General features: G+C 33.0%; 1 protein-coding gene across 3 annotated transcripts in view; it reads right to left on the minus strand.

The window, feature by feature from the left end:
* LOC110457078 (sorting nexin-13-like) overlaps positions 1-15,919 on the minus strand; it is a 37,330-nt gene that overhangs the window by 18,333 nt on the left and 3,078 nt on the right. Inside the window, exons 3-17 of one of the 3 annotated variants that reach the window (XM_021508173.1) lie at positions 15,689-15,788; positions 15,039-15,128; positions 14,580-14,701; positions 13,907-14,022; positions 12,749-12,850; positions 11,269-11,357; positions 10,844-10,927; positions 10,382-10,523; positions 8,463-8,572; positions 7,690-7,777; positions 6,290-6,345; positions 5,543-5,677; positions 5,300-5,404; positions 4,210-4,345; positions 1,048-1,079 (exon numbers count right to left, since the gene is read on the minus strand). In XM_021508173.1, coding sequence (XP_021363848.1) covers positions 1,048-1,079; positions 4,210-4,345; positions 5,300-5,404; positions 5,543-5,677; positions 6,290-6,345; positions 7,690-7,777; positions 8,463-8,572; positions 10,382-10,523; positions 10,844-10,927; positions 11,269-11,357; positions 12,749-12,850; positions 13,907-14,022; positions 14,580-14,701; positions 15,039-15,128; positions 15,689-15,788 — 1,507 coding nt within the window. Of the gene's footprint in view, positions 1-1,047; positions 1,080-3,443; positions 3,476-4,209; positions 4,346-5,299; positions 5,405-5,542; positions 5,678-6,289; positions 6,346-7,689; positions 7,778-8,462; positions 8,573-10,381; positions 10,524-10,843; positions 10,928-11,268; positions 11,358-12,748; positions 12,851-13,906; positions 14,023-14,579; positions 14,702-15,038; positions 15,129-15,485; positions 15,492-15,688; positions 15,789-15,919 lie in introns of those variants that run through there. The other 2 variants (XM_021508174.1, XM_021508175.1) reach the window with 2 other exon arrangements.

Below are 15,919 nucleotides of genomic sequence, written 5' to 3' on the forward strand. Positions count from 1 at the left end.
ATATGGGGTATCAATGAAAGTTTATGCCACGAAACGATTGAAATATCTTCATACCAAGAAGGAAACTAACCACGAACAATTTTTGTTATACAGTACATGTGTACTGAGTAAATCCTATTAATACTAGCTTTAAACAACTTCAAAGTTTCTGATATTAATTGTGAGGTGAAACACTGTAAAAAATCTTGTGATTCAAGCAAATAAAACAATATATCATTATTTGTCATATGATCACTGGAATATTCAATATGGTATACATGTATCATTTACAATGGAAAATCACTGAACTCATTTACAGCTAGACTTAAATGGAAAGATTCACTCTTTTAACCTTAAAAGCATTTTTTTTTTTTTAATTTCCTTATAAAAAAAGTCTTGTACCAAATGCAGAAATATTTAAACAGGTCTTTTATAATTTATTTCATCTCACAAAGCAACATCAGTAGCACATATTTGTTTACATCAGTTATTTACAAATTTAAAACTCAAAAAAGATATTTTCTTAATTTAAATATGTCTTATGAAACCAATCATGATTTATGTAATTTCAAAATAATGTTGAATTCAAATAGTATATGATAATTTTTGAAAAGCAATACACCTGATTTTTGAGACGCTTGAAAAGAAACTGTTTGCTTACATGATTAAGGTCTATAAATTAATAATTTTTGAGATATAGTCTATCTCTGATTTTTGAGTTGCTTGAGGTAAGCCGTATATACATCATTAAATTCTTTGAGTAAATAATCTATGAAATGTATTTCATTGCAATATCTTTGGTAGGATTAAAGGAATGTTTTGGATATATTGAAGAATGCTACTATTTCAAACAATTTGTTTTAAATGATATATTAATCAGAATATATTATCTCCTTTTTCAAGAAAAATGATTGACAGCAAAGACTTGACAATATCCAGCTCACTTTTGTACTAAACAATCAAGTTGACATGAAAAGCATTCAAAATCAAGAAAGGAAGGCATGACAGAAAGTAGAAGGGTGACAAAGGACAAACAAGGTGAAAACTGGACAGAACGAAGCCACTTACGCCAATGGACGAACCGGACTTGGTAGAAATGTCTGAACAAAAGCAAAAGAGTTTAAAAAAAAACATTAGTGGGAACAGTACTAGGCCAGGCAAAACCGTTAGTTACACATATAATGCTTCAAGGTCAAGGTCACACAATCTATATATAGAACATATACATGCGACAATTATATCAAGATTCACAAAATTCATGTATATAATAATAAGTGCTGGGTGTCCATACAACATTGAAGTTTATTTTCTTTAAAAGATTTTTAATTGTAACAATTACTTTTTGACAAATGTAGAAATGTGGAATTATCATCATCTATATATATTCTGAATCAAGATTTATTTTTCTGGTAAATTGACTTTAGAACAAATTAACACATTTCCTCTTGGTTTTAATCAAATTTTATAAAACAATTATGAATTGCTTAATATTGATATAAATTACTTTACTTTCGGGTTTTTTCCTGTCAATGTTGCATCGACAAAAGCATAAAATTACTATAAAAAGTGTCAGCATTTCCACACTGGTCCAAGATGCAAAGCATCCTTTATCAACTTTTTATTTCTCAACGCATAACACATGCAATGATTAACATATACTAATTTCAATCAATATATATATATATATATATCATGCCAGTGGAACAGTCAGGATGTTTTTCAATAAGTAGCCTCACTGACTCCATTTCCACCAAATAACTTGAAAACTCTTGACTCACTCTTATTTCATTCTTTAGAAAACCTGCCAGATCATCACAAAATGTCTGAAAAATATGGTCCCAGGGTGACCGTGTTCCTTAACCCTTTCAACACTGCAAACTATAATGGACTCATCCAGATCAATTTATGGTAGAGGTCATTAAAGTCACATAGAAGCGAAAGGCTTAAAGCTTCAACACACCTGTCTAGTACAATACTCATTTAGCCTTAGAAGCCTGCCGGACAGAAACCCTTGTTTTTATTATTGTCATTGGATGTTCTGATCCAAAGAAAGTGTTTCTAACTAAGCATGTTTTTCTTGTTAAACTAACAAATCATGTTTATCACAGTTATCGATCAGGTCAGACACGTGACAAGGAAGCTGGATAATTAGGATTGAATGTCCAGCAATAGTCTCTATAATTTTGTGGTGACTTTACTGGTGTCTATTTATACAGCTATGTAGATAACAGTGTACTTGTACCCCCAGTGTGTGCAGGTCTAACACTGACACTGTGAAAAGTGGTAGGAAATACCGACACCCTATAAAACAATTCTGAGGCCATCAAAGTCATCTCAACATTCACCATGCATCACATCAAGTTTAATCTCAATACCGTGGCTACAAATTAAATACTGAACATTAAAGTACAACAGGAATGTAGAAAAGAGGCATTATCAATGTAGAAATTAATTCTAACGAATTCATAAATAGGAATTGTAAACTGAAATTGTGTTTCATAACATTTGCATATAGATCTACAGTCTTGAGCAAAAACGTTAAAATTATCTTAAAAAAGTCATTGATAATTAAATTTATTATTTCAATCCAGTTTCATATTTGATATTTCTCTGACTTCTATATTCCATTTGCTTGAAACATAACAGTACATACAAGGGAACCAACAATTAATAATTGGTAGTACTTCATTTCCAATCATAATAACATACCACACAGCACCCAGAACATCGCAAGAGCAGGGTAGTACATGAAATATGTTTTACAATATTGGAAATGAAGAAATACAAATATTAAGAGCTAGTTGATCCATTTCTCCAGCATAGCCAGACCAAAGACTTCATCTATTCTACAGTTATCTCCCCTTATCCATTATACTTGTCATCAAATAAAAACAGTTCATTTTTAAGTTATTTTTTCCATCAGATAGGTCAAGAAATTTATTTCACATTAGTTATTTCACATAATTCCTGTACTTTTTCTTGGTTTTTTTTTTTTTTTTTTTTAAATAGTGAAAACAAACATTGGTTATTAAATGATGTATATTTCAGCAATTTTGGAGAAATGAAAATTTAAAATAACATCCGACTGACTGTTAATACACACATTATACACAAATGACATTACAAAACATGTAAATATTTCTAAAATTTCAATCAGTAATCAGAGAAAATATGTATTCCAATATCAGAAAAAAACCATGTAGTTACGTGAAACTCCCAACAGTTCTAACAGTTTTTGTATGATTTGCTATTCAATTGTTGCATTTACCAATCAATGAGATTTCAAAAGTGTGGTATTTAGAGAAAAAAAAATCATCTGCAAATTTTGTAAAAAAGGGAAACAGGTATAAAGAATTACTTTCAATGTGACTAAATGAAATTTTAGAATATTTTCATTGCAAATTGAATAGGTGGTACATTCTAAGACAGTCTGATGCAAAGAAAATTAACATGTAGATTTTTACCAAGTTTACTTTGAACCATATAATCCTGGGCACTGTAAAAATGAGACATCCTTTATACTGCTAATTTAAATCTACATGACCCAATTCTTCACAGTATTGTTAGTCTAACATTGAAGTATTTCAAATCTATTGGACTTGAGTGTATCAATTAAGAAAAATATTTCTGAAATTTTCAAATAAACTACACATTATAAACAGAGTAACTGACCTCTTTTTGCTTTTTAAATTTTGAACAACAATTCAAATTTTGTTTTTTTAAATTTCAACATTTTTGAAAAGAGCATTGGAAAATGCCTTATCTACATCACAATATTAACAGTACTTGAAAGACTGAGCCATAATAATAATAACAAAAATTACAAACACATATTTTGCCAAAAAATGAAATAGATTTTCTGTATGATACAAAATGTATTTTTAAAACATTTTTATTCAGGTTTGAAACAATTATTGATTTCCTCCAAAAATTCAATTCTTTTCTGGTTATTTCGAAAAAAAACACCCCACTTAATTTTGATATGCAACCACTTTTTTAAAATTATATTTTAAATAACATTTTAAATTACAACTTTTTTAAAGCAAAACATTTTGTGTTGTGTGATGTGGCAAATTCCATTTCAGACAATTCCTATTGTTATTAATACAATAAATCTCCAAAGTAATTATATTCTGACAGATCGATACAACATGGCTTAGAGAAAAATATCCCCTTTTAGAGAGTGTTTATAAATAAACATGACAGGGAGTTTATGCACGAGACCCTTACCATCATCCAGACTAAGATTGTCCCCATCCTCAGACTTGCTGTCCGGCATCAGGCCGAGTTCCTGTAGAAGCTTCATGTACACATTACTCTGGAGAAAGTTCTCATAGTACTGGTCTCCATGCAGGATCTGGTACACCTAGTCAAACATTTGATAACCATGCTTGGGTAAAATTCATACATTCAGTCAAAAAATCATATGTATTGTGAAATCACAAATTTTTATGGGGTTTTAATTTCATGGGTACCGGTATTCATCATCCAGAATTCCTAGGTTCCCAAAGTAATTCTACTTTTGACATAAAGCCATTATCTGTATGAGTGGGTGGTCTTAAGCCACAAATCCATGTACCCAGGGAATGGTATTTTTTTCCCGTGATATCACAACATTTGGGCCCCACAAAACTATCTGATTTCACAGTACCTGGTCACTGCCAGTAATAATTTACCAGGTTAACAATTACAAACATTTTCTAAAACTACATCTTTGGTCTGAAGAAAATATATGCCTGGTCAGATATAAATATAGTCCTTGTCAAATCAAAACCCAATTACTGTAAAAACTATTCAAACGTAGAATTACTTAATATCAAACTTGTAACTTCTTTGTAGATCTATGAATTCCTGGATGAAGATTTCCCACAAAATCAACGAAATTAAAAACTCCATGAAAATCTTTGATTTCACAGTACCAGAAGATTAGCTGCAGATACAACAGCTCACTAGCCTATGTTCAAACATGGATTGACCATGACCCCCATAGGTATAGCCCTCTGATCAAAACTTCAAACTATCATAACTTCATTTATAATTGAACTTTGTATAGTAGCTTATTATGCTTTCATTCAGACTAGAAAGTGGTTTGTGTTGGGAATATGATAGACATTTATTGTATTTGTGATCTAGTAGACCAATCACTTGTGTCGTCGCTGTGAAACCCATCCACACTACTCCAGGGATTACGCTCACTTTCGCTAGCCGCGTGCCTTCAATTTTGCTTTGACATATTCCAGGAATAGAGAGTGGTAACGAGCGCTTCCCCTGGAGTATCGAGTCATAAAACCATAATCAAAGTGAGGACCTAATAACTTACCTTGGCCTGTGCTTCATCAAAAACGTCTTCAGATAAGTTTTTAGTTTTGATTTTCTGTAAAGTCCTCTTAATAATATCAGCTTCAATCCTTATTTTGGATGTAGCCTGGAATAAAACAGAACCATATAATTACATTCATTTTAACTTGAATTCAAATGATTCAATCATCCTTCCTAACTCAAACTCAGAATAGTTAAATACAGGTATGTTCTGAACATATGTTTTGGTTATGGCCACACCCACCTTGTCAGATAAATACTGGTCGTGTATAATCATGGCTGCCCGCCGTAGAGATTCCAGGTCTGCCTCAATGGCTGTGCCCCCCATAGCCTGCTGGTGGGCTGCCGATATCTGCTGCTCTGCTGCTGCCCGGAAACCCTGTACAAATGCAATTCGGTATTAACTCATTCAACCCTGAACACACATCAGAACTCCTCCAATTCAAAGGTTGGAATAGTTCATTATGAAACCTCAGGGGTTAATGAGTTAAATAGGAACACTTGGCATGCCGCATGGTTCTTGATTTTCATACGTCACTGATTTGACATTTTGGCTTTGTTTCCATGGTTTTGATTTGTTTCCATCGTTTAGGTTTTGATTTGTTTCCATCGTTTAGGTTTTTATTTGTTTCCATCGTTTACCTTTTTCTGACTTGGACCATTTTATCATAAAAGTACTTTATATACAGAAGAAAAACATCCAAAAATAATTTCAATTTTCATCAAAACATCTCCCCTACAGGATTAAAACCTCAAACCTCTTGATTAAAATGCATTGAGTTAACCACTGCATTCGAATATTTAAGCAACATAACTGAGAATAATTTTGAAACTGTTTTAATTCCCTAAAAGGGTTAGCAACCTATAAAATTATCTTTCAAGGATTGCAGAGGAAATTACATAAGATTTAACCAGAAAACACTCTCCAATGTCTGTATACAGTAGAAAGTGATGAAGCTCTTTGCCTTAGAAGTATCTACACAAATCTTACCTCCACATTTAAATAGAAGAATAAGTACTGCTGTCCCCCTACACTGCTCATAAACTCTGAAAAACACAAATTCAGGACAAGATATGAAAAGCTGAACCATTACCATCACAGGTGCTGGACAAACTGATATGATGTGGTATAATATATATATAGGATCTTTCATGAGTTTTCATTTCATATGAGATTTATGAAACAAGTCTAAGATTTTTTTCAATTTAGCGAGCCTCTGGTGAGTGAAAAGGAAAATTTGTGACAAGTTTCATAAATTTAATATGAAACGAAAACGAGTATATGATCCTTTTTATCACATAATCAATATTTGTGGCATTTTTCATGCAACCTTGAAATGTAAAAAAGCCTCCATTTTGACTCCATTGTAAGTCTGTGATGTCCTAGGTGTGACGTCACGATTGAAACAATTGAAACTTACAACCAATCACAGGGCTGATAGGTGATCATATTACATGGGTAAATATGCAAAAAAATATAACATGGGTATATTCACTGGATAACACAGTACATTATGTGATAAAATAGATTTTTCAACTTTAAATGACGATATAATGGAGTTAATGTATTAGGTAATTAAACATTTTTTATGAGTAATACATTAGGGCCTTAGGATACGATCTGAAAGCAGTTAGAGCAGCTGCACTGAGGATTTAATCTTTTTTCAAGGTTTCTGGAAATTGGTATCAACACTTTGTGAACATTCCTGAAAGGATGTTTGCCATTTTTTCTTTGAATATAAGCTTTTTAATACAGCACAAATATAGCTAATTCAAAACATAAGCTCATTGAATACATATCCAGTTAATTAAGACTCATTTTTATTTGGGAATGAAAATCTGTCTGTAGATACCAATACAGAAGTATTCAGACACGTGTAACTTTTCATCAAATCCAGCAACAGGTTTTAAGTCAAATATAATAATTGTAAAATATACTCTGCATGCCTTGTTAAATGCTATCATGTATTTATGAGGCACTGTATTGGAGGAAGAGGTGTTGATAAGTTGATATAACTTGTGTCAAAACCTCTGCTCAAATAAGGGGCAATAACTATGTTTAAATCCAATCCCTGGTATCGATTAACCTTTCTACACCTTTACCATTATATAGTACATGATGTATATACACATCATATCAGTGTGTCCAGCACCTGTACACAATCCGATACTTTAAAATTGGACTAGTTCAGGCAGTGACCAAATCAATCATTATGAACATTATTAACATTCTCAGGAAATTCTTTTATTTTTTGCATTTTCAGTTTAGGGTTACTTTTCATTCATTTCTTCTAATATTGAAAACACATTCTTTACTTGTATAAATAATAACTGACAGAATCGTTATTTGATAGATCTGTTGAATGGAAATCATAATTTACAACAACTTACCAATAAATACTGCCAAAGCAATGTTGTTTTCTATAATTTCATCTAAGCTAAGTACAAATATATTTTTAGCTCTGCAAAATTCTGATATCTGAAAGAAAAAAAAGTTCATTATTAATTTGTCATGCACCATCTAGAACAAATAATATTTTCTTGGAACTCATTTGATTTCAAGCTAAATACATATTATGCTAATGCTGTCCTTTTAAATACTAATGTTCCGATACCAACTTGATTGATCAACCTGTAATATTGAGATAAACAAGAGCCTGCCAACAAGTCTTTCCCAATTTGTTAATATTCTCTACCTACTATGAGTTTGCCCATATTCTACTATTCGTGATATAAAGATTAGACGATGGTATGTAATACTGCTGCTAACATCCTCCTCCAAAATCAATTTTACTGTCACTTTTTAGCAAACTGAAGATAATTTTTACTCAGATAAGAAAAGAAAAAAACAGACATCTTTTTGTCATTTCCCCACAAATATGATAGAGCTACTGCATGCGGCGGAATCTTCGCTAAGACAAATATCTGCCTTTCTCCGATGAAACCCATATTCACCCTGTGTTAAATTCGCCCTTGACATGTTATTTAAATAAAGGGTATGCTGTGTACTCTTATTCACTGTCATAATAAATTAATTAAATTTGCCCTCAGATCTGGAGGACGAACAAGGGCAAAGTTAAACTGCGGCAAAAATGTATTGGCATACAGTAATCTGACGTGAAATGACTGACCTGACTTTATACACTTTGTTGTTGTATACTTACATCTTGACAAAGCTCCGGGTCTTCACCCCCAACTTCTATACGTTTGATTCTGCCCTCACATATAGATTTGACAAATAGTAGGCTGTTCAGGTTTTGTTTCACGACAGAGTCTGTAAATAAAATATAATATGTAAACCACAACTAGATTAACATAAAATTAAACTAAACTAGTGTTGTGATAGTGTTCTGTTTCGAGACAGAGTCTATGTAAATAAAATATGATAAGTCAACAACCAGATGAGCATAAAATGAAAGTAAAGTTGTGTTAGTGTTCTGTTTCGAGACAGAGTCTATGAAAATAAAATATGATAAGTCAACGACTAGATGAGCATAAAATGAAAGTAAAGTTGTTATAGTGTGCTGTTTCGAGACAGAGTCTATGTAAATAAAATATGATTAGTCAACGACTAGATGAGCAAAAATGAAAGGTTCGAGACAGAGTCTATGTAAATAAAATATGATAAGTCAACAACTAGATGAGCATAAAATGAAAGTTTCAAGACAGAGTCAATGTAAATAAAATATGATAAGTCAACAACTAGATGAGCATAAAATGAAAGTTTCAAGACAGAGTCAATGTAAATAAAATATGATAAGTCAACAACCAGATGAGCATAAAATGAAAGTAAAGTTGTTATAGTGTGCTGTTTCGAGACAGAGTCTATGTAAATATAATATGATAAGTCAACAACTAGATGAGCATAAAATGAAAGTTTCAAGACAGAGTCAATGTAAATAAAATATGATAAGTCAACAACCAGATGAGCATAAAATGAAAGTAAAGTTGTGATAGTGTTCTGTTTCGGAACAGAGTCTACGTAAATAAAATATGATAAGTCAACAACTAGATGAGCATAAAATGAAAGTAAAGTGGTGATAGTGTTCTGTTTCGAGACAGAGTCTATGTTAATAAAATATGATAAGTCAACGACTAGATGAGCATAAAATGAAAGTAAAGTTGTGATAGTGTGCTGTTTCGAGACAGAGTCTATGTAAATATAATATGATAAGTCAACAACTAGATGAGCATAAAATGAAAGTAAAGTTGTGATAGTGTTCTGTTTCGGAACAGAGTCTACGTAAATAAAATATGATAAGTCAACAACTAGATGAGCATAAAATGAAAGTTTCAAGACAGAGTCAATGTAAATAAAATATGATAAGTCAACAACTAGATGAGCATAAAATGAAAGTAAAATTGTGATAGTGTTCTGTTTCGGGACAGAGTCTATGTAAATAAGATATGATAGGTCAACAACAATGAGATTAACGTAAAATTAAACTAAACTAGTCTTATGATAGTGTTCTGTTTCAATAGAGACTGTGTAAATAAAACATAAAGTCAAAAACAACTTCCAGATTAACATGATAATATTTTAACTTAACTTGTGATAATGTTTTGTTTCATGACAGAGTTTGTGTTAATAAATCACACAATATGTCAACAACAACGACATTAATATGAAATAGAATTAAATATGTGATGGTGGTCCAGAGAAATTATAAACACATATCTGACTGAATCTTAGTCCATTTCATAGATGTTGTACATTCTCTTGTTGTAAAACTAATGTCTTTTATCATGATATATAGAGGATCTGTCATAAGTTTCCCTTCATATTAAATTCATGAAACAAGTTTTGGACTTTTCATGTTTACGAGCCTCTGGCAGTAAACTGTGTAATTGTGATATGAAACGAATGTTTTGCACTTGGCCGCCTCTGAAACAATTAAAATTGCGTCAGCTTCACAATGACGTGACGTCACATTGATTGTTCCTATTCCATTGTGATGTCATTTCCGGAGTGATATTACACACGTTACATAAACATAATTTATGTGATGGCTTTATGACACTGCATAACACAGTATTCATATGATATATCAGTATACACAGGAGGGTGTGGAACTATACATACCGTCACTTCCTCCCGAGTCCTGTGACCGCCATTTCGCTATATTTTGTTCCGTAATTTCCTTAACAGCTTCCAGCTCTGCTATATTGTCAGAACTTTTCAAAACGTTTAGGAATGTCTCGTTAGAGAATGTGGTCTCCTTACACTGAAAACACACACAGGTAGCTACAGTACATACAAACCTGTATAAAACATTAAGCAAATAATGTTCGTAAAACCTTTGTTGCTACGTTAATTATATATTTGTAACATTGTTATTTCATTTAAATGAAAAGTCTAATGAAATATTACATTTGATGATTTTAGGCTTTTTTCCAATGAGAATCAATTTTGCTCAAAATTGAATATTTAACCAGATATTTAAATATGACACAAAAATCATTTTATGAAATAAACAAATGCCTGAAAACCCATTTAAAGAATCTCAATACAAATTAATGAGGATGCAGAAGTATTGTCACTCACCAGCCACGACATGTTTTGATTCATATAGTCAGGATCTGACATCAGGTCGACTGTTGGCATTAAAATGCCGTTGACTAGAACTTCCTGTAAACGTAATTTCAATTACAGCATTATAACACGTACATGATCTAGACATATAGTATTTCCAATAGTGATGTTTGCATTAAGTTTTAATGTGGCAGATATATCTCAATTTATTTCAGCACTGCAGTACCTTCAATATCATTTTCTTTTTTTCACAGGCCTAAAACTACTAGTAAAACATATTTGTATCATATCCTTGAGCATTTACGAAATTAATCACTTTTGGATTGAAAAAGGGATTTTTTTTTTTTATAAATATTGGCTGTATTCTGCTGTGTTACCACCGTATCAGTGGTGATTGGATTAGAAAGACTTCATTGTATAGGATAAGCAGTTCTTACCCTTAAAATATATCTAAAAGTCTTGTTTTGGAAATCTTCAGTAGGCAGCAGGAGGTAGAGTAAAACTTCACTAAGGTCCTGTAGGTATTCTATAACCACAAAAATATATCAAATAATGTTAAATGATGTTTTATTTCATCGTAGCTGCCTCATGCTTATATTGTATTGATAGGAAGGTACAAGTGGAATGAAACTAGTCTCTCCGATAGTCTGCTCTGTGACTTGACAATTCACCAAATTCGAGGGAAAATGTTCAGTGAAGTTCTGCTACCCCAGTTGATGGATTTCTAAATGGAATTCACTAGTCCGGCCATTAGAGTAATCAAAATTCAAAAGAGAGGACCGGACAACATCAAATGGGGAGCCTTGGTAAATTTAATCCAGTTGATACATTTTGGCCCACTAGAACAACAATGTTCAAGATACCTAAATTACAAAAATCGACAAAGCGACAAACAACAACAAACTGTATATAGCGACGTCCACTATAGTAAAATAGAGCAATGACATCATAATTATAGTATAGCTGCAATGTCTGTGAAAAGATGGTATAAGATTTCATGGTTTTTTCATAAGCAAGTGAAGAGTATAAAGGGCAAGTGTTTACCAAATTGTAACATGTACACAACGGGTACAATGCAAGCGCTATTTCAGATACATGTAGGGAGCAGGGAGGCACCCATAATGATTGACAGACTTTGATTACTGTGGCATGGGGTCTAAAATATTGAACATTTGAAAAGTTGGACAAAAAAAAATTGGCTGACAAAAAAATTGTCATTAACAGGGGTGGGAAAAAAGTGTCTCCTTACTGCATCACATGTTCATTTTCATTTCTGAATTAGCCCTTATAAATACTCAAATACAAACACATTTACTAATGTCTTATAAATATTATGACATTTGATGTACATTTCAGAGAACTCCCCAAAGCTATTTCTATAGCAGGTACTTCTTATATTACCAGGTATTATAACTGTCATTACATATCTAAGTAATTTTTTTAATAATTCTTCTTAAATTAGACACATTAATAGATTCTTTCATGGACTATTCCATCATTTCTGTGCTGCAGTAAAAGCAATCTTTCAATCCTTTGGATATTTAGGTTCTTTGAGGCAGTTATTACCAAATATTTATCCTTAATTTCTCAAGAAAGGTACAATTTGTGTTAAACAACTTATTCTACAATGAACAAAGATGTCTTCAAAAGATAACACTTCAAATACTCTTTCTAAATTTCTATTTCCCACATAATTTTTTTTTTATATAACACTTAATCAGACATGGAAACAATAATTTTACCAAGGACTATCCCAAAAAAAGAATGTCAATACAATTGTTTCAAGACCCCACATGTCTGTTGTAAATAAATTGCTCCAGATGCCAGGGCTTGAAACCAATGTCACATGCTTCAAAATAATCTTAACATAATGTCCTATACTACCTGGGATAGCTATTAATTTAATCCTAGACTTACGCCTCTCATCCTCCGGTGAGATACTAACAAGGTCTCTACACATCTTCTCCATATTGTACTCCAGGTCAAAGAACGCAGTCTCTATCTCTTTTTCATAATCCTCTGCAATAAACATTATATATTTTTGAATGTTAAATGTTAGAAAGCAGTCTCTATCTACTTGTCATAATCCTTTTTGTATGTTAAATGTAATCATTAATTCTAAAACAGTTAACTAATTTAAATTATTATACCTTCTGTTAAAATCTCGTAATCTGATTGGTTGAGAAAGATGTGAACATTTTCAATGTTACTTGCTCGTTTTACAAAGATAAAGAAGACAGGGTGTTATTCCAAAAAATATCACATGCGCCAAACGTATGTGTGCACGGTTCGTCCCAGTGCCAGGGTGTTATTCCAAAAAATATCACATGCGCCAAACGTATGCGTGCACGGTTCGTTCCAGTGCCAGGGTGTTATTCCAAAAAGTGTTACATGCGCCGAATGTATGCGCCCCTGGTTCATCCCAGTGAAAACTTTTCTGAAACGTTTGTCGACCTTTAAAAATGGTGAAGTGGTCAAACACCTAAACATGACACTCGGTATAATAAAATAAAAATCACATTCATGAGAGGGCGATATTGCATATTTTCACCCCTCGGAAAGCATTGTTTCCTTGGGGTGAAAATATGCAATATCGCCCTCTCATGAATGTGATATTTATATAATATCAATTCTCTTTTTTGTACTCTTTGCATATAAAATTTATTTTCAGATTATTTTCCCAAAAGTTACAAATGTGTATGATATAAATTTCTAGGAATTTTGTAAGGTTCGGTAAAAATTGCAATACCAGCGCATTTACTGACAATGACAATTTTTATTTTATTATAGTTGAATTTTATGTATCAAAAGAATATGAAATAAATCCACATAAATAGGGATCTATTTCCTAATACAGCTGCAAACACAGAAAACAGTAAATGTGTTAAGATTCTAGAGATTTATAGAATTAAGTCGCCTGTATAGGAAAAATATCAAAAAGTGGCTGCTGTATACAAATAACTTTAGGTTTGTATTTTTTTTTATTCTAACAGGCACAGCTTTTGAAACAGTGACGTCAGTAATTTAGGGGAAAAAAATAATCTTACTGGCTATACCTGATCACATGGTACATACCATCTCTCGGAGAGATCTTGACACGCTCTCTGGCCCGTCGGTAAAGTCGTATATGAGATGCAAAATCATCCACTAAACGTTGTGTAAAATATGGCATCCAATCCACATCTTTTGACCTGAAATTTAAAATGTTAATAAAGACAATTAATAACTGAACAATAGAATTATCCCAGTAATTCTATTTACAGAACACATGATATTATGCAGCACCACCTATAGATCAAACAAGTTCATAACCTGTACGAGACTTTCTGTCGTGGTACATAAAAACTACTATACCGACAGTAATTTGGCATACTTGTATACAAAGTACATCAGGTGTATGAATATCGATATTCATTTTGTATCACATTACAATACCAAGGATAGCCCTGGAGGGGGCCATGGGGCCAATGACCCCTCAAAATTGAAATTGACCCCTCCATGTTCCAAGATTCTTCTAATAATCATAGAATGGACCCTCTTAATTTTGATATTGAGTAAAAATTGCTAAATATAGCCCACTGCTCTCAAATTCTATGACTTTCTGACCCTGCAATTGCCATTCACTTTTATGTTTCACTTACCATTGCTATTATGCCAACTTAAGGCTATCCCCCCCCCCCCCCCCCCCCCCCCATGCTCAGGAAGGGAAGTTTAACCTGCATTGAATACACTTTTACGTATACATTACCTGGATGCAAATGTTATTGCTATTTTCTGAACACATTGTCGGATATCAAGCAGGTAGCCGTCATGATCGCTGACTTGTCGGTACCAGGACTTGATATAATCCCTCATCGCACATCCTAACACCTGTAACGACCAGTAAGTAGACATATATATATATATATGGGGCAAAGGAGTTGATAATGGGCTCCATTCCCAAAAGAAACTATTTCGTATTTATGCCTTATTCCTGAATTTGCATATTAATCCTAAAAAATTCCTTCTCAGTTGGTATATTTTCTTCCCTAAATGAGACAAAAAGGACCCATCCCAATTTAGCGGGAAATACATACCCCACTGGTTTATGGACAAAAATCATATCATATTTTGTTTTTTAGCAGTTCAAGATTTCTGCTTGAAAAATCTTAAAGAACTGAAAATATCAGCAAAAAGTAGGAAACAGCACACAGTATAAGCTACAAACCTCCTGTAGAGCCTCATCTATGACACTGGCTCCTGTCATTCGTCTGTCAAAGTTTTTAATCCTTGTCATGCTTTCCATGCACTTCATCACCTGCAGAAATAAAACATCCTGATATATAGTGTGCTTCAGGTCTACATGGGTTTTCAGTTATCAGATCTTAACCTAAGCACACCAGTAAAAACGTTTTTGGTGACTCCTCAACATATTTTTCAAAATTTTGACGAACTCGTCCCATTATGAAGATAACCGGTTTTGGATTATCTTTGTAATGGGACTACAACACTCGTCAAAATGTTAACATGACCAATTATGATTATGAATGAGAGCTTACCTTTAGCACACCTGAGTATGAGAGCTTACCTTTAGCACAACTGAGTATGAGAGCCTACCTTTAGCACAACTGAGTATGAGAGCCTACCTTTAGCACACCTGAGTATGGGAGCTTACCTTTAGCACACCTGAGTATGAGCGCTTATCTTTGGCACACCTGAGTATGAGAGCTTACCTTTAGCACAACTGAGTATGGGAGCTTACCTTTAGCACACCTGAGTATGAGAGCTTACCTTTAGCACAACTGAGTATGAGAGCCTACCTTTAGCACAACTGAGTATGAGAGCCTACCTTTAGCACACCTGAGTATGGGAGCTTACCTTTAGCACACCTGAGCGTGAGCGACAGAGGTCGATGTTGCCACTCTGTAAGGAAGTGATGGATAACTGCCGGCCATGGTAAAATGCTATTACAAGGCCACTGTAAAATAAAGGAGAAATTTAAAAACAACAATAAATTGTATAATTTAGACAAAAAATGCCTTCTTCTAATTGATTTTGTCTTTCAATAAATTCATTTTCACTGTTTTTCCAACATTTCTCTCCCCCCCC

Source organism: Mizuhopecten yessoensis, unplaced genomic scaffold, assembly GCF_002113885.1.
Source record: "Mizuhopecten yessoensis strain PY_sf001 unplaced genomic scaffold, ASM211388v2 scaffold9023, whole genome shotgun sequence".
Classification (NCBI taxonomy): Eukaryota; Metazoa; Mollusca; class Bivalvia; order Pectinida; family Pectinidae; genus Mizuhopecten; species Mizuhopecten yessoensis.